Source organism: Tyto alba, unplaced genomic scaffold (genome assembly GCF_018691265.1).
Source record: "Tyto alba isolate M040663 unplaced genomic scaffold, T.alba_DEE_v4.0 Super-Scaffold_7, whole genome shotgun sequence".
NCBI classification, from domain to species: domain Eukaryota; kingdom Metazoa; phylum Chordata; class Aves; order Strigiformes; family Tytonidae; genus Tyto; species Tyto alba.
This window is the reverse complement of record NW_024881328.1, coordinates 2,565,429-2,589,259: the sequence shown is the minus strand read 5'-3', so window position 1 is coordinate 2,589,259 and position 23,831 is coordinate 2,565,429. Positions and strand designations below refer to the sequence as shown.

Sequence of the window (23,831 nt, the reverse complement as noted above, 5' to 3'; positions counted from 1 at the left end):
GCTTATCTCTTGTATGTATAGAATGGGAAGACTCAATTTTCAGCTTATGTCATTGTGTGTATTTTAAAATGGAATCTTACCTGAGTCTTACCTGACAATGCAGACAGATTTCATCCACTTTACATTTAAAAGCTGTTTGTATTGCTGTCCTGAATGGCCAACGTGTGGGGTTTTTTCTGTCACTGTTGCCCTTTTGAGCTTTGCTGATGATTTCTGTTTCCTCCTCAGGTATTTTCAATGATGGATGGTCTTACCCATATTCTGTCAGTTATGGTTGACTGCATCAACTTTGCACCGTATGGTACTAAATATCAGCCAAAACATAGATGTAAGAAAATACTTGAATATTGGGATTTTCTGTGTGTGTCTTCCAGAGCTGGTTGAAAATTAGAGTGGTTGTAGATGCAGAACTGATGACCGTAGGCTATCAATGGTCTGTATGTGCTACACATGCTATCTAAGCACCGAAGGGATTGGCCAAAAAAAAAAAAAAATCATAAAAATATCCAGCACGCATACTTGAGTATCAGATTTTTTGTATTTGTCAAGCGGTTGAGTAGTTACTGCACTGCCTGACAAAATGCATCTGAACTGGATGTAAGCGTTGAGGCTGCTTCACTTTTCAGTTCCCTGTAAAACACTGCTGGTGTCTGAAGCTGTATTTGATTTCTTGGCTGTGATTTCATTTTTGCATGTGAAATCTGCTTTTGCTTTGTTCAGACATAATCTGAAGCAGTAATGCTGGATCATAATTCAGTGTAAATGCATATCTGCCTAATGCTGATGATAAAATTTTGACAACGTCTGCAAGGCTACTGCTTCTGAAGCTGCTTTGCATAAAATGGTTGCCAATAGGTTTAACAGAAGACAAAAGTGGATAGTATGTGAAATGTCCTTGTTTTCCTACTCCTATTTACAACTACTACAGCTGAAGAAATAATTTATGAGATATTATAATTCAGTAAAAAACTTGAAGAATTTCTAATTTCTTTGCCACATAGGAATTTGTTAAAGTTGTAAGACATTGTGTTGGACTGTTGAAAGAATGAAATGCCTTAATTGGAAATGAGGGAGAACATGATCAAAACTTTAACTTATAAATAAGCTAATAATGCTAATCATTTTGATACTTCTCCTTCCCTCCTCCTCACCTGTTCCAGAATTTATGCATATCAGCTAGTATGTATAGAGTGGTTGCTGTCTCTTTGCAAATAGGCATTAAAGATACTTAAAAGCATAGTCATTTGCATGACCAACCACAAATATAAATTAAAGGAATAGGAATCGTATCTGTGGTGGTATGATACAATTATACATTGAAAAATATATCTTCTGTTAAGTCTGGGTTTAAACTAGTTGTGTGTAGATACAGTTTGGGAATCAAAGTTCTGTTTCTCATGTAGATAAAAGTTCAGATGTGTTTTGTTGTAACGCATGTTGGTTAAGAAAATACATTCTTTTGTTTTTTTAATGTTAGCTCCACAGACACCTACAGATTGGTCTAAGAAGAAAAAGGAACCCCTTGGAAAGCTTGCCCCTCTATTTAAACTCCTGGTGATGTTACTAAACTCTTTCCATGTGTTCAGTTCCAAAGAAATCTGTTCAGAAACATTGGTCTCTGTTGGTCCTTCAATTCTTGCTATTCTTCACAACATCATCAGCCACGTTTCATTGCCTTCAGTGATTGGGACTATGTTTGCAATTTTTTCAAAACCTCTGGCAGTGTTTTATGAAAAAACAAAGTGAGTATTTTAAGAACGGTTGGAAAAACTGGATTCATTGTATTGCTGCATATTGGTGAAAATTTTTGTGGTCTGTAGCAAGCGGTGTATTTAAATACAGCTCAGGTTTTTTTACTAGAGTTAGTAGGTGCTGTTTCTGTAGGGCACCCAAATACTGCAGAAAGAAAGGGGGGGTACAAGGTAGTCACGGAGAGCTTGCTGCTTTCCCCGCTTGCCAAGTGAAACCCGGGGTGCTGGGTCTGAGCGTGTGGCTCCCTGCTGCCCCCGAGCTGGGTTTTGGCATCACGCTTTGCTTCAGAGAGAAAACCAAACCCGCCTAGTCCTGCACGAGAGGAAACCGGTAGGACTCGTGAAAGCTTGGTATTTAAAGCTGTTGTCTCCTTAGGGCGGATGGATTGTCGTCTCTGCAAAACTGAAGTGTTTGGTTTCCACCTGCTGTGTATTTTTGCTGCAGTGAAGATATTTATTAACAGTAATTTTCTAGTGGGCAGGAACTGGGTAATGCTTTGTAGGAAATAGAGAAATCATAATTAGTGGAAGTGCACTGAAATCCTGGAAGTTCTTAAGCAGAGGGAAGTACTGAGAAATGCTTGTTTGTTGCTATGTGCCTTTTTTTTTTTTTTAATGTGGCTTTGTTTTTCTTATTTTTTAATTGTAGGCTTTTTTTTTCCCAGGGCAGGATGGAATTATTAGGGGCTTGGTGGGAGGGGCCTGGCAGAGGCTTGTCTCGGCTTTGTGGATGTGAGATGTGCGCTTTGCTTAGGATTAGGGAAAGAAACAAGAGTACAGCTTTGAGTGTTCTGGGAGGAGGGAGGATAGGATGGGATGGGATGCTGCTGGTCAGCCTGTGAATGTTCTCTTGAAGCTTTTACTGAAACTTGAAGCAGGACTGCTACCACTAATCCAAAACTCATCAGGAGTCCCTGTCTTGGAGGCAAGAATCCACTTGTTCCTGTGTAAGGTTGAGTTGAACGCCACCTCTCCATCTCCCATCTCATCTGCCTTTGTTTGAGCATTGTCTTTCTTAGAATTACCCATTAAAAGGGAGAAGTGAGTGTTGGCTATATAGTTTTGAAGGAAGGCATATCCAAGTGTCAGTTTGGGAACCTCTTCAGGCTGGAGGTCACAGGCTTATAAAGCGAATTACTAAATGCAGTTTCCTCACACTTTCAGGATGGTGTACGTAGGGATTTATCTACCTGAAATTACTCAGTTTCGGTGGTACTTCAGCTTTTTAATGCAGATATTTATGGGGCCTGGGAAATCTGTTTGAGGAGAGGGTTAAGAGCAACACAAAGAAGACAGAAGTTACTTCATAGGAAAACCTTTAAGTTTTTACTAATTACTACTGATCTTTTTATTAGTTTCTCTTAAAGTTAGCATGTAAATACCAGTGGGGGCTAAAGGATAGGCTTACTTGAAACTACGTCAGAAAACTTTTCTTACAGCCCAGTGGGAGGCTTGCTTCACAACACTTTCATCAGGTTGTATACTAGTGTGCAGTGCTTGAGTGCATTATGTGTTTAATTCTTATGCTTGGGATAAATGAGACAGCAAAATATAACTTTTTTGTTTGTTTTGGCAGGCTTGCTGGTGTATCTAAAGTATACAGTAATCTTAACAACAAGGTAAATTTGCTAGAGAAATCGCTGGGGTTTGGGAAAAGTGTCTGACACTGGTGTTTTGCCAGTTGTCCTGTATTCTAAAAAAAACAAAGAAGTAATGAAGGTAGAGATTTAATTTTTCAACAATTTATTTTCTACTAAAAAGGTACCTAATGGGAGGACCACAAAGTTTAGCCATTGGACTTTTCGTGTGGTGTGGCATTTAAACTTGTTTGTTCAGGCCATACTATTCTATGGGATAATAATGTTTTAAATACTAATTATTCAAACGTTTAACACATTATGTGCAGTACTTGAATTTAAATTTTTAAAAGTATTGTTTCTTCCCTCCCTCAGCTTGAAAAGCTACTGGCTGAGATTATCCTGTGTTTGCAGTCTCACTGCACTGGCTCTTACGACAGCGAGCTGCTGGAGCAGCTTTCCCCGTTGCTCTGTGTAGTGTTTCAGCATAAGGGCAAACAGATCCGCAACCAGTGTGCCCACTTCTGGAATGCAACGTTTGCAAAGACTGCGTCGTTGACGTATCCTGAAGAGTTAAAGTAAGACACACACCGTTTCTACATATTTTAAAAGGCAGAGATCTCAGGTTATGTACAAACGAATCGGTGTTTTTCTGATGACCATTTACATTCTGCTTTTTGCACAAGCTAGGATATCTGCTGGTTGTCTTGTGTCCCTTCCCCCCTCTTCCCAGCCCTCTGTAAATTTAAAATTCTTTTTTTGTTGATCAGATCTGTGTTAAGCCAAGCCAAAAAGAAGATGCCACTCTTGCTGCCTGGTTTTGAAAGCGTTGAGATAGCTGAAGACTATAGCGGCCCCTTCTCCGACATGGTAAATACTTTATACTTTGTTGACCCCAGCAGGTGCTTCATTGCGTATAACTGCATGGGAATTGTTCAGAAGGTAGCAGCAAGGTCCACTTTGATTTTTTTTTTGTTTTTTTTTTTTTTTTTTTTTTTTGTTGTTGTTGTTTTCTGTCATTGGCCTGCCCTCTCTCCAGGTTTGGAACGATAAACTGCTGCATAAGCACTCTCAAAAGACTGAGCTGGTTCTTAACACTTCGTGCATTTTAAATTTGGGGTTCTACTTGGTTGAAATAATTCATTTTTTAAGTTGTCCTCTGTAATTTAGAGGAAAATGGGAGTGTGGAACAGTTTATTTTTAGAAATTAATACATCTCAGGATGGGTTTGTGAGCTTGGGGTTTCTTTGCACAATGCATTCAGTGTATTTTTATTTGACTAGGTGGAAAATTCACAGCTGGATGCAAAGATAAGTGGAATGGATGTAAGGTTGGGTCAAAAAAGAGACTTTACATTGGCACAAGCAAGTGAACTAAAAAATGAAGTAAAAGAGAAGCCCAGTGATGTGCACATAACACCCGCAAAGGTAAGGTGTTCTGAGGGGTGCGGCAGAACCAGATCCGTGGGATTCTGCAGCAGAACACCCCACATGCTGCTCTAAACTCTCAGTAAAAACTAATGAATTCTGTGATGCTGAAATACTTTTTCTGTCAAAGTTACGCTGTATAGCACACTTTAATTAAATTTTGCTGTTAAAATTCTCTGCCAAGGTTACAGATTGCTGAGTTTTAAGGAGGGACCGTGGATGGATGGGAGGAGTGGCAACCAGGTAGAAAATTCACACCTTGGTCTGGTGGCCGGTTGTGACAGTCGGGTGTTGAGGTGGATCTTGGTTTTGGTAGGCCCGTGCCACATGCTCCAAATCTGTCACTTGCAGTAGGGAGAGAAGGGTGTTGTATTTGTAAGGAATTGCTGATTTGGTAAACAACAGTAACTAATAACCCTCCTGAGTATTGAGGTGCCTTCTCCTGTTACAGCCTTTGAGCTTCAGGATGCTGAAGGAGGTGCAGAAGGTGCTTCAGGGAGGAGGGGTGACAATCACTCCTAGGTGGTGGTGGTGGTGGTGAGACACAAAAAAATAAAACTCACTCCTGAAGAAAATTAGCAGCCAATGAGGGATTTGTGCTGATCAATATGCTGAAAGAACTGCAGTTGATAATTGGTCCATCCAGGACGACTGTACCTGGACAAAAATCACTTTGAATTCCTCAATTTTGTTTCTAATCCAGGATTTTTTTTCCTTTCTGTAGCTGAAACTAGAATTTTCATCTTCGAAGACTAAAAGTGAGGTACTTTTGGAAGAGGAGAAATCTGTTGATTTTGTGTTTATTCCTCCAGAAACAAAAACAAGAATATTGACAGAACATCAGAAAGAAGTGTTTAGGTCAAAGAGGTCCGTAATTTATTCCATTTTAAACTTAATGTGAAATGTCATTACATTGAGCATGTCAGATTGACAATTCCTGTATCTCAGCCTACTATGGGCAATTAAGGCTTACTCTGCCATACAAGTTATAAAGTTTAAAGCTAACAAAGTTCCTTCCTTTTCTGTTTTAAAGCAACCAAATTATTCTCTCATCTGCGTTTCCTATTTTGATTAAAATATTCTGTTATCTGTTTGGAGTTTACATTTTTACTTCACGACTCTACTTGCAATGTGAAATGGAAGATGTAATTTCTCTTAAATCATTGAAGTGGAAGGTGTTTTTTCACCTGATCTGAAGGAGAGACTTTTAAATTTGAAGAGAAATCATCTTTCAGCTTCGTATCAGAAATTAGGATATTCCTAAGACTTGCCTTAATTGCAAGGGGAACTTTTAGAATTATCTTCTTTTTAATGTGAGAAAGTAATACTAGAATATTTTCTATACTCGGGCAGCAAAACCACAGCGTAAGCAAAATTTCTGTGCAGTGATGTTTGACAGGAACTCAGCTGGATTATACAGTTAGCGTGTGCTGATGAATTCTTTGCAGAGTGGGATCCCGGTCACAGCTTTTTTTCCCCTCAAAGCATGTTTGCAATTAAAAATTTAATGCAACTGAAAATAGTTGCTTTGAAACAAGGAGATAAATGATGATTTGCATCCTCTTGGCAGTTTGCTCAGCCGGTTGGAGCCCGAGGCTGCAGCAGCCTGTTGCAATATTGTGCCTTTTCTGCCCCGAACGGGGAGTGCCGTGTGCGGCCGCGCGGTCTCCCTGGAGCTGATCTGCCTCACGTTTTGTGCAGCAAGTCCCTGCTTGGACAAGTAGTCGTGAGAGTCTGGAAGTTCAGTCCACTCCATACAAGTATCTGCTCTCGTGATTTAATGCATTACATTTCCCTAGCCTTTTTTTTTTTTTTTTTGGTAAAAAGTCTGACTCATCATTTCTGGTTTTGTTTCAGAGTTGGCATTCCTGCAATGTACAACAATTTGGACACATCGCAAGATACTCCCTTATTTTCTCAATATGCTCAAAGTCAGGAAGATTCTTTGTAAGTAAAGGTGGCCAGTATATACATTAGAGGTGTCCCCCTTTTCTGCAACACTTCTGATTTAAGTACCTTCTGTTTTAGGGAAAAGTCGTCTTCAATAGAAGATGCAAAAGAAGATACTAAAAACACACCTCAGGTAATTCTCATTGTCTAATGGTGATTAAGATACCACAATTATAACTGAAGCAGTGATGTTTTCTTTGTATTAGTAGCTCTGGTAATTAATGGCAAAACTCTTTGATTACTGGCTATGATAGAGTTTTAAGATTGATTTGGAAACTCTTCAGGCAAAAAAATGTCCCCCCATGCGTATTGGCTCACAGAAATAATTTCCTTTCTCTGTCTTGGTTAACCTGTGAGACTCTTGAATCTCCTTTTTCTTGGGCTTCCTCTATTTTTTCCACACCTGAACAATACTGACACAGGCTCCGTGACTATAGAATACACCAGTAGCTTTTCTTGGGGGGGGGTGGGGGTGGGGGGGGTGGTGTTTGTATTTCATTCTCATCACCAGACTTGAATTTAGTACCACCGCAGTGTTTGCTGTGTTCTGCATTGTATCATCTACTTGAGAAAGGGCCAGTCATTAAGCATTTGGACTTAATTTCTGAATGGGATCTTGGCTATGTTTCCACATTCTGAACTGCTTTTGGATGAAGCTGTAAGGGCTTGAGGGGGGGGAATAAATAGGAGATTTTTGAGTTTTAAAAAAAAAAAAAAAGTAAAAAAAAAAATTAAATCCTAAATATGGATCTATTCCTTTTGGAGAGGAGTTGGCTGGCTTTATCAGCTGTAGTACCAAACAGACAGTAGGTAAAGTACAGCAGATTTTTCATAAAAACTGTTTTAGTAATAGGTTTCTTAATATCTTCTGGCAAAACTTTTTTATTTAAGTTTGGGGATTAAATGGCCTTTTTTTAAAAAAAAAAAAAAAAAGGAAAAAAGAAAAAAAAAGTCTTTGATAGTTACTGAAGGACAGATAATAAAATAATTTGGAGGAAGGGTGGTTTGATAAACCATGTGGATGTGGTGTTTTCTATTCACCCAGAGCTGTGTGTTTATATTATATTAATAGCAAAACTACAATGCTTTGCTGATCATGTTTCTGGGACAGGAAGAAAATGCAGGGAGTGAAGGATGCACCAACAAATCAGATGAAATCACGGAGGACTGCAGATCAGATACCTCTCTTGAGAACGCTGCCTGTGTGAAAAAGTCTTCTGTTCCTCGCGTGGAGGAGAGCTCAACCTCAAACAGCGAGGGAGGATCGAGAAGGGATACAGCCGAAATGAATCCGGAGGAGCCGTCAGCTGGAGAGGGATTAGAACAAAGCATCGTGGAAACAGCTTCAAAGGGGTCTTTAGAGAACAAAACCGCTTCATATGTCAGCAATAGTTCAAGTGACATAATTTCTGGAACACCGCAGCCTGCAAGCCGACGGCAGTCTTTTATTACTTTGGAGAAATTTGATAGTTCAGGGAACAGACCCGTCAGCGTTTCAGCATTAAACAGCTCATCGGAGATGGCTGCAGGTGCTCCTGGGGCAGAGAAATGCAAGAATGCAAAGGTGGGCAGGACTAGTTCTAAGCCACAGAAGTCTGGAGAAGAAAATAAAAAGCCTTCCAAACCTGAGTCTGAACAGATCTTTACTGCAATACGAAGGCTAACTCGCAGGCAGAGTAAAATGGAGCACCAAGGAAATAATCAGTCCAAGTCGTTAACAAGGTCGGAACAAGAGAAGAGCACACAGGAGTCTCTTGCTTCCTACAGTATGGAAAATGTTTCTGAACTATGTTCTACAGTACAAGACGTGGGACACATCATCTTTGCTCAGTCCCAAGCTCTGCATTCTACAGAAACAGAAATTAAAAAAATTGAGGGTACGATAGCAGAAATAGAAGGGGTCCAGACACTGGACATGGATTCTAAAGAAAATACACCCCCGGAGACAACAGTGTCATCTGACCAGGTAACAGGAGATGACAGTCAGGTTCCACATGTGTCTTCTAACCAAAAAATACTAAGACGTTCTTCAAGACGACGATCAGAAACTGTAGAAGGTACAGCAGGTAGTCAAGATAAGGAAGATAGCCACCAGAAGCGAGACAGACGTAAAGACGATGAAAAATCTGGGCAAAAGAAGGTGCTGCAGACTAAAGATGATCTATCCCAAAAGCAGGAACCGGCTTCTGGAAAAACTGCAGAAAATACAAATAAAAAAGAAAGCAACCTACCCGAGAGCGCTGCTGCAGAGGACTTGAGCTCAAAGGAGTCTCCTGCTTCAAGGGGCCTTGATGAGGAAGTGAACAAAAGCGGGAGGAAGTCAGAAGATAGCTTGAAGGCTGACCCGGAAGGTCAAGACTCTAGCTCGAGTGCAGTAGGTCAGAAGATTGAACGCCCACGATACCAAACGAGAAGAGCTTTGCAAGGATTGCTGTCCAGCATAGAAAATTCAGAGGCTGATGGCTCTGAGACCAAGGAGCAAAGCACAAGGAAGAAAAAATCTGCAAAACCGAAAACCAGAAGCGATTCTCTTGAAGCTAAAGCGAAAGATCTCCAGGCAGGAAGCTGCAGCCAGGAGGTGTCTTCGCAAGGAAACGAAACAAAGAATCTGATGGAAACAAATCCAGGGGAACTGAGCTGTGAGGTCAGCGCAGATGCTGCCCTGGCATCTGAACCCTGTGGCCAGGCAATTCCCACAGATGCTAGCAAAGCTCTGGGGTCCGCCGGCTCAAAGAAGTCACCCGACGCACAGGACACAAATGCAGAACAAAACAAGAGCGATGCACCGACGGAATCCTTCACCAGCCCATGTGCGTCTGAAAATTCGAAAGCAGCAGAGGAAAATAAACACCTTGAAAAGCAATCACACCCAGCAAACCGTTGTTCAAATATCGTGCCTGAACGCGTCCCAGAAGCAAATGCTTCTGGTGGTGATCCTTCCTCTTTGCAAACACCTGAGTGTCAGCACAAAAGAAGCAAAAGGCTGAAAAGAGCAAGGATCTGTGATTGTTATTGCAGAGGTTCAAAGCTGCAAGTAACATCACTCACTGAGTCAAAAACTGAGAACACTCAAGAAGTGAACGAGCCCCAAACCACCTCAGTTCAGGTATCTGTGAATACATCCGAGGTGTCTGATAATTCAAATTTTGACGAGAGCTTGCCCGCGGCACCGTGTGCAATGAGCACGCCGTTGCACCCTCCTGAGGAACCCGATGCATTTAACTCGGAACGAGAGGGAAGACCTGAGGATAACCTGGAAGGCAGTAGTGTTGTAGTGGAGGAGGATCTAGAGAATCCGGAGCGTGTAGCAGGTGAAGTTACGGGCTGCGTAGCGGAAATAAAAGAGCCTGCTGATCCGAATGACGGAACGGAACAGCGTCTGTCTGAGTGTGTTCCAGATGAGGCTGGCGAGGGTGAGCTGGCTGAAGGGCAGCGGAGCGGAGAGCCAGCAGCTACAGGAGAGGAAGGAGTCAGTCAGAACGGGCAGCTGGAGGAGAACGCCGAGGCGCTGAGCGGTGGGAGCGAACCCCAGGAAAAGCAGATGGATGAGCTAGAAGGCAGTCAGGATGGTAAAGAAACAGCTGAGAACACTGTAGGAGAAACTTGCGTTATTCAGGATAAAGAGATGAAGGAGGAATCGGTGGAAAGTGAAACTAAAGGGCCTGAAAATGTGGCCTTGGACAAAGCAGATGCGGTAGAAAATAACAGTGTGGAATCGCCCCAGAAGCCGGAAGGTGGTGATGCTTTAGTGTTAGTTAATGAAAGCCCTAATGGCATGCAGGTACGCTGCACGTGGTCTCCTTCAGCTTCTCCATCCACCAGCATTTTAAAGAGAGGTGTAAAAAGAATGCAAGAGGATGATTCCCTGTCACCAGCTAATAAGGTATTGCGATGAGATTCATTCCGTGATACAATTCACTCAGTTCATAGCTGGGGTGTGTTCCACCACCTGTAGTGTACAGTCCCAAATATGTTGAATTGCCGACTGTGGTTTTCATTGTAAATGATCTTACGCTGAAACTGAAGGCTTACCGATTTCTTTTTGGACTGTGCAAACACTGACAGGTTTGCATTCTCGGGGCTTGGGGGTGGGAGGTTTCCTTTTGGCAACAGAGTGCCCGGGTGTGATCTGCAGCCCCGGGTTGCAGTGCAGCAGCCGTTCCTGCGGAGCCCCTGCCTACCTGCTCAGGGTCCTGCGCTGGATTTTGAGCGGCTTTTTAGAAAACGCATGCGGTGTTTCCTTTAGCAATGAGGAAGCCGCAGTTTCTGTCCTTGGGTGAAACGTCACCTGTGTCATTCAAGAGCTTTAATGGCTTTATTTCAAACGGAGCTGCGTTGTCTCCTCACTGACTTCACCAGGGGGGGTTGGTTTGAGTTCATGCTATAAAAACTACTTCTCTCTAAAAACAGATTCGTCGAGTCTCTTTTGCAAATCCAATTTATCAAGAAGGACTGGCGGATGACATAGATAGGAGAAGTCCTGTCATTAGATCCCATTCATCACCATCTTCCCGAAGTCTTAAAATTTTATCTAATATTCAGTCTAAGGTAAATTCTGTTACGTATATTCTCGATGTCGCAGGTACTCACGTTTCTCATTTGTCATAGGTACCATTGCTTTACTGTGTGTTCAGTCACTTGCAGGCAATTGTAGGAGAATCAGTAAATGTTAAGAAGTAGCTGTAACTGGTTTAGCCTGCCTCATTCTGGTACTCTTGGAAGACATGCGCTCTGAGATCTAAGTAGCTAGAGTTTTACAATGAACTGAATTCCTGTGATCCTGAGAGATATTTTTTTCCTCTCTTTCTATCCAGCATATTACCACTCCAACCAAAGGATTTCTGTCCCCAGGATCTCGTAACGCTAAATTTAAGAGCTCAAAGAAGTGTTTAGTAAGAAGTGCTTTGGTTCATGTATCTCTTCTATTTTTTTCCTGTATTCGTTTTTGTGATAGTGAATTTAATAATTTTTCTGTATCGTTCAAGATTACAGAAATGGCTAAGGAATTGCTGCCGTGCCCTGCAGAATGCGTGTACCCGGCCTTGGTCGGCTGCAAAGCACCGGTTGATGTCATTTTACCTCAGATTACATCAAACATATGGTAAGTGGATTGCTGCTTTTGAAGATGACATATTAATAGAAACTGAGCCTATGAAACCAACTTTTCTGATGCAAAATGTGACGACTTTAAGACATCTTTTGCCAGATAATTTTTTTTTTTTTTTAAAGGAAGGAGGTTGGTTTGGTGGGGGAGAGACTTTTAACTATTCTGGAATTGCTCAATTTTTTTTAGCAATTTTTTTTTGTAAGACTATGAAAAGCTTGCACCCAGGAACACAGGGACTTTCCATTTCATATGGCAGAGCAGACTGATATTAACGATCAGGGACGAAGCAGTTGGAGCTTTCTGTGTTTTGAAAGCAAAGTGAGATTTTGGGGGGGAAGAAAAAGATAAATCAATCTACATTTCAAATGTACAGAGGCCGGGTGCTCAGCTAGTTTGGTTTCCAGTCTGAATTTTGATAACTTGGCACGACAAACGGAGACGTGCAGTGGGAGCTGCTCAGAGCAGCCTTTTCTGCTGTAGTCTGCTCCTTTTCCTTCCACTCACGTTACTCACCAGTGAGCTTCAGAATGTCGTTCTCTGATGGATATAGGGCAAACTGTGAAAAGGTGTGCTGCTGCAGTCACAACGGCATCTGCATTTTGGTTTTCCCTTCACTTACGTGCGCGTGAATCAGTATTCATGTAAGATTGATTTCTGTTCCACCGTGCCAGGCAGAAAGGACACAAATTCTAGCCTAATAAATCCTTTTCCTTTCTCCCCTGCTGCAGCGCCAGGGGCTTGGGGCAGCTCATTCGAGCGAAGAACATCAAGACAGTGGGTGATCTCAGTACTTTGACAGCATCAGAAATCAAAACTCTTCCCATCCGCTCTCCGAAAGTTTCCAATGTTAAAAAAGCTCTTAAAGGATATCACGAGCATCAGGTAAAGTTTAATTTTTGTACCCAAAAAGTCACTATTAGCCTAATGAACTGCTGACATCCATCACGAGGAATAATGGGGTTTTCCCCCACATTAGAAATAGCACTTGAAAATGTAATCTCTGCCTGCCAAAGTCACGTGGGGATTCGAGGTACAGATGACTTGGTTACTATACTATTCATGGGAATAATGTTTTTGTTATCGTTGTTTCCCTCTGAAAATACATCTCTTGTTCTCTCCAAATAAATCTTCAGGTAAAATCTCGAGGATTTGAGGAAATAGCAGCGCTGGAAGATGCAGAAAAGTCTGTAAATAATATAGAGGAAAAACCTCTTGCTGTAGATGAAGAAAAACTTGCAACAGGTACCTGTGGCCAGCAGCTTGCTTAGGATTTGGATGTTTCTGCTGTGTTGCAGCTTTCCTTCTCTCTTAATAGGAACACTTGATTTTTTATTTTTTTTTTTTTATTAATGTGTTAGCAGCTAATATTAGCACATGAGGCAATGGGTGATTGTTAGCCATTTTACGAAGCCCTGTAGCAGTGGTGTGTTGTTTTTTTTTTTTTTTTTTTTAAATTTATTACCTCTTTGGAGGGAAGGGTGCTGGTTTTCCCAAAACGAGCTCACATAAGCATGCGAAGAACAAATCGGGCAGGGCTGTAAGAGCGGGATTTTCTGAATTTCAGCTGGGAGGGTGCCCCGGGTTGTTCCATGCCGCAGTAACTGCTGCCGTTCTGGGCACGCACAGAAGATGAAGCAGAGCTAGTTACGGGTGCCTCATCCCGAGGGGTGGGAGCGGAGGGGGCCCCGATTCCCTGCATTACCCATTTTGGATTTGGGTGCCTAGATTTTTATTTGAATCCTCCTGTGCCTTTGGGGAGTTTGGCCCAATAGCTCCAACGGGGATCCAGGGTGGTCCTTCCTCCACGGTACTTGAGGCATTTGGTTAACGGGAAAACAGGGAACTCGGGGAGTAAGTTCTCAGCTGTTCAGGTTAAAAGCTGGACTTTGGGATAACATGTCTCCAAGAACAGCGGCCGTATCGGAACGTGCCAGAATACCTCCACTGCTGTCCTTAGCTTCATTGTACAACGATGAAAAACGTGATGAAAGTCACCACAAAGAAGGGTCACGTGGAGTTTGGGGGCTGCCTTTGTCAGAAGCTCCCCTGTCGCGTGGCACAAATCCTTTGCAGACTGCTTGAATATGTTATTCTGTCCAAAAGAAGCTGTAGCGTTCCGCTACAACAGAATTCTGCTTAGATTTAATCCAGACCCAGGGACTGCACTGCCCTATTTTCCTTTCTTTTCAGATTTGACTGAACCAGTTGGCCTGAACACAAGCGACCAGCCCCCGGCAGATCTCCTGACTCAGATCGATGCGCTGGCTGCTCAGCTGACCTCTGAGGATCTTCATGGCTATTCGGGAAGCCAACTTTTTGAGATGCAGGAAAAACTTATCGGCATGACAAACTGTATCATGAAAAACCTGCAGTCCCGCTGGAAATCGCCACCCCATGAAAGTTCTGATTAGTTGCTTCTTATTTCAAAGTAAGGAGGATTTTGTTTGTTTCCCCAGAACCTGCTTTTCTTACTGGTGAATTATTCCTTAAACTGTGCATTTTTGTACTATAGAAGATTTTTAAACACCTATATGAACAAAATGTATTGTGGTTTGTTCTCTTTTTTTTTTTTTTTTTTTCCCTTGGGTTTTTTATTTTTTGTTCTAATTTGTGGGATTGCTTATTCCCTATTTAGAGGTATTTGTATTGTATTGCTATGCATATTTCTTTCAGGTAGTGAAAGAAAACTTGATAAAGTTGTGCAATAGCAAAGACTGTGAAACCAAACCAGCAGAGTAAATTATTTTTTCAAATCCGAAGTGTTCTTAGTGCTGCAAACTCTTTTATTACTTGGCGAGAGATTGGTCTAACAGCTCTGCTCATCTGCTGCCCCTGTTTGTTTCTTTTTAAGCTGCTGACACTGATGGACAGTGGCTTTTCAGCACTGTTTTATACTGAGATAAGCTGTGCTTAATTCCTTGCAGCAGCAACAGTCCAGGACCCTGGTATTTGACAAGTGGATGGCATCTATTTTTGCATGTATTTTTGTAAGAATCACACTAAGAAGCTGATACAGAAATGTACCCTGACAGGTGAAAGACTCTGCAAAACTTCTCAGGCTCTTTCCCACGTTCTTTGTTTGCAGCAGTTTCTCCTGGGGAGAAGATTTTTTTCCTTGGGGAAATGAATGGATTTGGCAAGAGCTCTTTGTATATTATGTACAGACTTATCATGGCAAATGTTGGTTAATAATTTATGATGGAGTTTTACTTGTATGGAATGTGCTGCTGCTTCTTAGAGACCTTCAGAGAGAAGACATGGGTTTTACTCTGAAAATCTAATCTGTATATATTGTACTGTAGTTATCAAAATGGACACTTACTGAAAAGAACTGCTGCAGATGGTTTTTAGAAGTTAAACAGGGGCAAATAAAACAGGAAATAGTTCCCAAACTTGTGAATGTTACGGTTTGGTGGTTGGCTTGTCTCATTTTTTTTTTTTTTTTTTTTTTTTTTTTTTCCCCTTCCCTCATCATTGTTTGGATTCACAAGGTTGGGAGGCACCTTGGAAGGTCATTGCTGGTGCCTTAAGGTAGGAGCAGGTCCTCGGGTAGTGCCTTGTCAGCAAAACTCTAAATAGTCTTTGCCCTGTTCATGCATCTCATGAGGGAAATGAACAGGACAGAGGGGTCCCGGAGCTGTAACGTGAACAGCCCCAGTGATGAGTTGGCTGTAGGTTTTCTTGCTTTCTTGAAAATGTTATTTTGGTTCCAGATCTGCCTCCTTGAGCTTGTTCAACTCCCGCATGCGGTGACCTGTACAGATAAGGATGTGTAAGGGATGTTAACACCTTTGTTTAACTACCACCCTTCAATGCTGAATCCCGCTTCCAGGAAGGACTTTTCCCTTTCAGGCTGGCTGTGAACACCGTGACGTGCTGCCAGCTCCCTTGGAACAAAAAGCCCTCAGCGTGCATGGTGCAACTCCTACTGTTAACTGGCTTTTAATGTTTTAGTCTAGCTTGGACACACTGTACAGCGATTTCTTCCTTCTTTCTTGGAGACTAGCTGGTACCAGATGCAGAAGCAGGTGATAACCCCTGTGTTCAGGTAGGAAATGATTTGTCCAGTTCACGCGCAGCCCCTCAGTGTTTGATTCCTGCTGTGGTTGGTGCGTCCTCCACCGCCTTCTGGGTTCTTTCCCTTTCTCAGTAGTTTTCTGAACAAAGCCAGTTTGTTGTGAATTTGATTCCTGCTCTTCAGCATGAGTGAAAACACCAAACATACTGCAGAACCATTAGCTTTATTTAGTCACTAATTTACAAGTAGTAACAGCTTTTGACCCCAGAACAGCTGCATGAAACACACCTGCGTAAGAGCTCAGCAAACAGGAGAGGCCTTTGGGTTTGGTGGGTTCCCTCCCTGCCCCAGCTAAATGTTGGTTTGAGACACTAAGCTTAAATGTTGCATATATGAATAGAAGTGAACACATTCAAACACTTTAGAATAGCCCAGAAAAATACTCCCTTTTAGGAGAGTATGAACGAAGTAATGCTGGGTAGTCTTGAGTAAATGTATAGAGTTCCAGACATCCTGAACTGGCTTGCAGTTCTAGCGTAATTAAATATCGTGATGGTGAAATCTTTAAAAGTCCAAAATACTTTTTTTTTTTTTTGACAGGGGAAGAAATCCAGTTCTCATGAGCAATGCCTACTAGTGTGTTTGCAGGTAGTTTTCAAAAAGGCTTTGAAAGGACGTCGCGAGAGTAGTTTGCTCTGCAGTTGTGACTTTTTGTTTCTCAGGTGGTGGGTCATCAGGCCCCATCGGGGTGGAGGGGGGGGGCGGGTGACAAACCCCTCTGGGCTGCGCAGCGGCGGCGCTTTAGGGGCAGGCGGGGTTTGGGTCAGACGGCTTCCACGTAGTTGGCTGGCAGCATGCCCGTCCTGCCGGTGCGCTGCACGGTGCCATACATCCAGCCCTCATCGATCGCCTGCACGTTCACAATCGTGTCACCATCTTTGAAGGAAACCTCATCGGCATCAGCTGCCATATAGTCGTACATGGCCCGGTAGGTCTTCTGTTAGTTTTAAGAAAGGAAAGGGGTACAAAAAACCAAACCAAAACAAACAAAAAAACCCCCCAAAAAAAAAAAAAACCAAACACAATTGCCATGTTTATACCCCTGCTGTCAGCTCTGATGGCTGTAGCTGCGGGAGGGGAATGAAACATAAGAGCAGGCTAAGGGCAAGTTACTCGTTCAATACTCTAAAAGTACTACTGAGGGAAGTATCCTGCTGGTCTTTCCAATCTCCCCGTTTCCGACCGCAGCATCTTCTGGATACTGAAGTGCCTCAGTTCCCCAGGCAGCACCTACCTTAGGCCAGAGCCTGGTTCCAGGGTGTATTTGAGCAGTATCAGGGGTACCCGTAAGGTGCTGCCTCCCCACAGGTGGGGGGAGGCCGTGTGGTACCTGCTGTCCTGTCTAAGCTAAGACTTGATCTTGGGAGTAGGAAGAAGCGTTGTAAGTTGTGCAGAAGAGGGGATTACCAGGGAGGGGAGGATGCACCAGCAGCTCCTGGAACCCCCCGGGGCTGCGGTTCAGGTTAAACTAACTCTGGCAGCAAGCCTGGGGTTGTGAGGCTTAAGCCAAGTAATGGATGGTACTTACACCAGCAGTGGAGGGGTGAGAAGGAACTGATGAGACCGTTGTTTGCTGGGTGGCAACCGATGATGACCGTTGCTGTGGTAACTCTATGGTTTTAGCGTGTTTGTAGCCCACTGCAAAAGGAAAATACATTTTGTCTTGTTTCTGACGGAACTTGCAATAGGGTTAGAGTTGCTCTGAATAATAAAGATCAGGGGATAGGTTATTAGGTGGGTCGACTCTGGCTTTGACCCACTGAAATACAGCTTTACAGCTGCTGGCTACGTCCGTAACTCAGCATTCTGCAGCTGTACTTGTGTGCTTTTTCCTGGCGAAAGGAATTGCTGAACCTGAGCCCCTGACCGGTACCGCCTACCAGCTGGTCCCGATACCATTTGTCTGCCCGTGCAAATAAATGGCATTTCTGTTCTCCTCGTACCTGTGGCAGTTGTGGCAAAGAAGCCCCCGTTGCTGTAGAAGGACAGGTGCTGGTCCGTGCCGTCCGAGGGTTCGGATTTCTCCTCGCCGCCGCTGAGGCTCAGGGCGCTGGCGGAGCGGGAGTGCTCCCGGCTGCGGCGCTGGGCTTGGACTGTGAGGGGAGAGCAGGGGGCACCAGCTCAGGCCTCGGTCTCGGAAGGAGATGCACACGTGAAAATGCACGTGTACGTACGTGTATGTTACACACACACCCCCATATAGGCTACTCTGCGTATATACACACACACGTGTGTTCACATGCTGCAAAAATCCCCAGCGCTCTCTACCGCCGTTACCAAACCCACAGAAGTTGTTCATCTTGGGCAGAAAAGTGACCTCAGCTACACGGCTGCTGTGCCGAATCGGTGGCTCCATTTTACAAAGTTTATGGAAGAAAGCATGTGAAATAATCGTAGTCTTACGGCTACTCCAGGGTCAGTGCTTTTTAAAAGTATTGTGTGGGCACCGTGCTCAAAAAGGCACGGTTACTATGACTCTGTGAGCTTTAATATTCTGACTTTTTTTTTTTCTTTCTCCAACCTCCTTCCCTTTACTGCTAGCTACTTCCAAAATTTTTATTCCAATCGTCCCATGCTTTCCTTCATCAGCGACACAGACCTCAGCCACGCCTATTCTATCATTCAGGAGGTATCTCTTCTCAAATGATTCGCAGGAAAGGAGTTTAAAAAAAAAGAAGGTAGGTGAGGAATAGTATTTTTAGAGTTATTTAAAAATGGAGCCGGTGTTACAGTTAACTGGATCATGGTATCCTCTTCAGGCCTGTGTTAGAGCACTTGTACGTAAGATTAACATTTTTTGAGAAATGGCTACAGTAAACATCTCGATGGAGCTAGCATGAATAGAGTTATGCTGGTGAGGAGGAGCCCTAGATAAATTTCTCCTCTAGTTACCATTAATTCTCACCAGGACCGTTGCTGTGCAATTTCTACACCCTGGGCTCTGGGCACCTCAGCCCCCACGGGCGGTCGTGCGCAGGGAGGGTGCTGAGCTGTGCTTCCCTGGCCCCACAGCAGCGTTACTGGCCGGCTTGGCACCACTATAAACCCTCTTTTGCACAAACAGTACAGACTGTGGCACAAACCGGAGATCATATGTAAGCTTCTGGACTGGATATTGTCTTCTGCTGGGTCGTAGTCGAAGACTGACCCGGCGTTGGTGCGCCACACCCGCAGACCTGTCAGAGAAACGGCATTTTCTGAGGAGGAGCTGTGCCTCAAGCGACTTTTAGAGTCTGAGCAGCACGTGGCTGGCCTGGAGAGGTGTAAAAGAGTACCAGAAGAGGGCAAGCAGCACTTCATAAATTTGTATTTCTCAAATCTAGAGCCCAGATTAGGCTTTTTTTTTTTTTTTTTTAATTTAACCAACATTGAGTGAGCTAAGGTTTTTTTCCAGTATCCGTGGAGATGAAGAAGTGAGAAATGGAAATGTAGCATTACATGAGAACGTGGGGTGGAATGGGACAGGCAGGCCACGGGTGAGCTACAGCTGCTCTACGAGACTATTTTCAAAACGGACTTTGATAAAACCCTCCTCTCCAAGTAATGATAAATTTGCATCGGTAGGGCTGCGCTTAAATAAAACAACTCGTCCAGGTCAGCTTGCGTTTTGTGTAAACGAAGTACTCGAGTGGCTACAGAACCTGGCTGCTGCTCACCTGTGAGCGTCTCCTGATCCTGGTCCACGCGCTTCCGCTCCATTTCTACCACTCGCCTCTGAATGCCCCTGTAGCTGATGTCGCTGAAGTCCTGCATGTTCTTCTTCACACGTTCTGTAATGGGGTCCGTAACTACAGGTGTGAAAGTACCTTTGCTTTTCTCAAAATCTTCGTGGTATTTCACCTGCGATTTAAAATGAAATGTCTGTGCTCTGTAGCTTAGATGAAGGATTTTTTTATTCCTGCTTACCTCGGGTGAATTTCTAGTAGAGGCGCTGCCGGGCTGAACTTTTGCTGTCTCCAAACCAAGGAACAATGCCAGCGCCTCGTCCCAAACATGCCCTTCCTGCAGTCCCTCTTGCCTTTAGCGTTTAAGAATTTGAGTAACCAACCCTGGTACGTGTGCATTGTCCTTGAGCTGCCAACCCCAGAATGTCTCTGGCACAAGGTTATGATTTGATTTAAATCACTCGCCAAGTTGAAAATACATCTATAAATGCTCTTACTGTAGAGATGTGTTTCTGGGTCTCTCGTACACGCCGCATTTCAGGTGTATCCAGGACATACGCAGCTTTGCCTTGTACTTGTTTTCGGAAACTATCCGAATAAAGAACCTGCCAGAGGAGAAAAAGGAAGTGAGCACAGGGCACCAAAACTACTTCTGCAGCCTGAGGAATGAGCTGTACTGAGCCAAGCGGGAGAAGAAGGGAGGGGAGAGAAAACAGAAGGCAGCAGGAGCCGTGGTGGTAAGATTAGAATACAAAGCAAAATTCATTTTCTTAATTATGAGAAATAGGGGCGGCTCTGGACTTGATTCCAAACATTCCTTTTCTTAACTAAAAGGTCCTTATATTTCTTAATTTTGTAACAACAGCAGTAATAATGTTCTAGGCAGTATTTTCATGCATTTGACATGCACCTCACTGACGTCAGTGAAGTTACCGGCGTGAATCAGACAGCACAACTAGGCCTCTATTTTCCACTGGAATACTACAACCTTTGCTGGGTTCGCAGGGTTTCTTTTTTGAGTGGTAACAGTTGCATCATGCTTCTGTGAACAGTTGCAGGCACTGTATTACTGGATTTATCAGCAAGCCATGACAACGCTCAAGGCCAGGTTGGTCGGGGCGCTGAGCTACCTGAGCTGGGTGGAGATGGCTATGCGACCGTTCAAGGTCCCTTCCAACCCAAACCCTTCTGTGATTCTCTGATCTCTTATCTGTATAAACTTGTACAAGATGGGGCGTGTCAGGATTTACCCCTGGAGTAACAGGTCAGCAAAGAGGAGCCTGAAGATGGGCCACTTCCAGATCTGTCATGTTTTTATACAGAATGTCAGAAATCTAACATAAACTACACTGTTGCTGAAGGATTATCATATGTCATATAGTGTAAGAGGAATAAAACCAAGATATTTGCAAGAGACTTGAAGGCAACATACATTATCTGAACTTCAACTCATTTAAAAAAAAACCCCGAACTAAAGTAGTTAATCACACGGAAAGAAATAATTGCAGCAGAAAGTAAAAAGCAAGTGCTAAAGGATTTGATTTTAGTATGGTTACTTCATACTTCCAAACTAGGTGGCTAGGTAGTTACGTTAATATCCACACTCTTAATCTGAGTAAGGATTTTAAGAATTGAAACGTTATTTTTAAATGTATTTTCTGAATAGAGCATACCGAGCTGATGTTTTCTTGATTGCGTTTAGCTCTCTCCATCTCTGGAGTCATTGGGGTTGGAGTTCCTTTAGCCAGGTGTTCCTTGTACAAAACCTACAAAGGTGTCCACAAATCAGACTGGAATCATTCATACCTCACTCTGTAAACAGTGTTATTGATTAAGCATACTCATCACTGCAGGGGTAGAAAAGATCTCGGGAAATAAAGCATCTAAAAAGTTATTTGCTAGAGCTAAAGGTAAAAATCAAAGGGAAAAATAGGCAAAACCAAGGAAAACTGGGAAAATCAGGCTAAATTAGAAGTGGAGTTTTTGCTCAGAATGGTTATGTTTAACATAAGGTGATTATCTTTCTTCTTTCAGTACCGAGCTAATGTGTTCTTGGCTGCGTTTGACTCTCTCCATCTCTGGAGTGACCGGTGTGGGGGTTGCCTTCCCTAAGCCTTCTTTGTACACAACCTACAGATCACAAAGTAACTCAAAGTCACAAATGTACAAATTAAAAACTGTAATGTTACTGGTTTTAGAGTAAACACCATCCATTATCAAAGAAAAAAAAAAAAAAAAGATCAGAGGAAAAATAGTATTAAAAAGTTAATTGACAAAAAAAAAAAATCTTTTAAGCACTATAATTTTAAGAGATTACTTTTTAAATTTGAGAGAAAAAAAAAAAATAGAGGGTTAAATAAAACCAGACAGACTTAAGTTATTACAAAAAAAAATGCTCTATCAGATCCCCTTTACGTCTTCCAGACAATACCGAGCTAATGTGTTCTTGATTGCGTTTGACTCTCTCCATCTCTGGAGTGATTGGTGTGGGGGTTGCTCGCCCCAAGTTTTCTTTGTACAACACCTGTGGGATACAGAAGATGTATCCGGCATCTTAAACCCCACCCCACGCCCCCCCAGAGTCAAAAGGATTTGAAAGCAAAGGATTACTTTGTTATCACATTTCAAAAAAGTCGCGACTGATTATGATACGCAGCACTGCACAAAAGCCAAACATCTGCTGTAAGGAAAGGTCAGAAAAAGAAACTGTAAAAGAAAAGCTTGTTATTTTTCTGGTTACCAAAGAAGGGCTCTATCCAGCTACGACGGGGGTGACGGCTCCATAGGCGCGCGGAAGCTGCCCGTGGCCCTGGAGAATTATTCAAGAAATGTTTTACCTGCTGTTTTAGCTGTATTTGATGCGATTTATGACCTTTGGGGGAGGGAGGAAGGAGATTTGTTGCCACGCTGACGCTGGGCAGCCAAATAAAGAAGGGTGCTGAGGACGGGCGTCTGGTAGCACTGCACCGTGCACCGAGACCTCTCCCCAGGCCCCGGGGCCCCCGGCACAGGAACAGTCTCCTTCCTTTTGTGTCAGTTTAAGGGATCCTAAGTCACTTGTCACAGCACTACGATCTCACGTGGGTCAGAGAGGGGGGGTTTTCAGGGTGGGGCGGTTAAGTCAAACAAGGTCAAATACCCCTGGAAAGCCAATGAAAGCTTAAACACTAAGTCTAGAGAGACAACCCTGAATATCCTTCACCAAAGGACACCAAGGTCTTAGCAGGGTCTGGATAGAGCCCCCAGGTACACAAACTGAGTTGCAGAAAAGGCCTACATTTCTGGATGAGACTGTTAACACTAAAGTAATCTTATTTTAGCAGATGAGCAATTAATTTGCAAAACCAAATATATCTGTGTTTTGAATTAAAATCAACTTTGAGTAGAGAGTTAGAATGTTACTTTATTAAGATATAAGCACAACGAAAAAAAAAAAAAAGAAATATATCTATTTTAAAGTACCGAGCTAATGATTTCTTGATTGCGTTTGACTCTCTCCATCTCTGGAGTGATTGGTGTTGGGGTCACTTTCCCCACATTTTCTTTGTACAAAACCTACAGGATACAAGGGAGTATCCAAATGTCATTAAAAAGGCACCACCACCACAAAAAAAAAAAAAAACAAAAAACAAAAAACAAAACAAAACCCAAAACTAAACTAAACCAAACCCAAACCAAAGCAGCATACAGTATAGCTTTTGAATCATCACGCTTAGAAAGGGTTAGCTTTGGGGCACAGTGCTGTTCCCAAAAGAAGCAACGGGAGCTTTGCCATTCATCTACCAGGATACAGAAACAGACCCTGTATGGAATCAACTCGGCATGAAAACACACTGGTAGTAAGAAAGGGTTAAAAAAAAAAAATGGCAGAGAAACCCTATCCACCCCCCAAAAAAGGTCAAGCCTAGTTCTAGTAAAATCCTTCAGACAGCGTTAACTAGAAGCTATTACAATTTGTTGGTAAGCAGGGAAGGTAGGAGGTTTATGCTACACAGCAGATTCATTTTGCAAAGTTAGGAAGCACAGCCCACCGAACTGCTACAGTTACATTAAACCCTTCATCCAGCCCCTTAGAACCAGGTTCCTGTTCAAAATACCGAGCTAATGATTTCTTGATTGCGTTTGACTCTTTCCATCTCAGGAGTGACAGGTGTTGGGGTTGCTTTCCCTATGTTTTCTTTATACAACACCTATGAGACACAAGAAAGGAGCCAAAGAAAGCAGCAGTGAATAAAAAGCTATCTGTAAACAAACGGAGAGCCTAAGGCATTTTTTT

General features: G+C 42.9%; 2 protein-coding genes across 4 annotated transcripts in view; one reads left to right on the top strand and one right to left on the bottom strand.

Annotated features, from left to right (window-relative positions):
- RIF1 (replication timing regulatory factor 1) overlaps positions 1-15,217 on the top strand; it is a 36,503-nt gene extending 21,286 nt beyond the window's left edge. Inside the window, exons 20-36 of one of the 3 annotated variants that reach the window (XM_042808541.1) lie at positions 229-328; positions 1,478-1,742; positions 3,328-3,370; positions 3,704-3,906; positions 4,099-4,198; positions 4,612-4,755; positions 5,480-5,622; positions 6,613-6,702; positions 6,784-6,838; positions 7,817-10,588; positions 11,116-11,253; positions 11,520-11,597; positions 11,691-11,806; positions 12,541-12,694; positions 12,946-13,054; positions 14,003-14,240; positions 14,737-15,217. In XM_042808541.1, coding sequence (XP_042664475.1) covers positions 229-328; positions 1,478-1,742; positions 3,328-3,370; positions 3,704-3,906; positions 4,099-4,198; positions 4,612-4,755; positions 5,480-5,622; positions 6,613-6,702; positions 6,784-6,838; positions 7,817-10,588; positions 11,116-11,253; positions 11,520-11,597; positions 11,691-11,806; positions 12,541-12,694; positions 12,946-13,054; positions 14,003-14,223 — 4,731 coding nt within the window. In that variant the 3' untranslated portion in view covers positions 14,224-14,240; positions 14,737-15,217. Of the gene's footprint in view, positions 1-228; positions 329-1,477; positions 1,743-3,327; positions 3,371-3,703; positions 3,907-4,098; positions 4,199-4,611; positions 4,756-5,479; positions 5,623-6,612; positions 6,703-6,783; positions 6,839-7,816; positions 10,589-11,115; positions 11,254-11,519; positions 11,598-11,690; positions 11,807-12,540; positions 12,695-12,945; positions 13,055-14,002 lie in introns of all 3 variants that reach the window. The other 2 variants (XM_042808540.1, XM_042808542.1) reach the window with 2 other exon arrangements.
- Positions 15,218-16,034: 817 nt separating this feature from the next.
- The window catches only part of NEB (nebulin), a 131,809-nt gene continuing 124,012 nt past the window's right edge, over positions 16,035-23,831 (bottom strand). The window contains exons 139-149 of the mRNA XM_042808539.1: positions 23,653-23,745; positions 23,018-23,110; positions 21,987-22,079; positions 21,593-21,685; positions 21,229-21,321; positions 20,053-20,160; positions 19,547-19,730; positions 18,974-19,066; positions 17,834-17,983; positions 17,419-17,528; positions 16,035-16,827 (exon numbers count right to left, since the gene is read on the bottom strand). Of these exons, the coding sequence (XP_042664473.1) occupies positions 16,654-16,827; positions 17,419-17,528; positions 17,834-17,983; positions 18,974-19,066; positions 19,547-19,730; positions 20,053-20,160; positions 21,229-21,321; positions 21,593-21,685; positions 21,987-22,079; positions 23,018-23,110; positions 23,653-23,745 (1,284 nt within the window). The 3' untranslated portion in view covers positions 16,035-16,653. The remainder of the gene's footprint in view (positions 16,828-17,418; positions 17,529-17,833; positions 17,984-18,973; positions 19,067-19,546; positions 19,731-20,052; positions 20,161-21,228; positions 21,322-21,592; positions 21,686-21,986; positions 22,080-23,017; positions 23,111-23,652; positions 23,746-23,831) is intronic.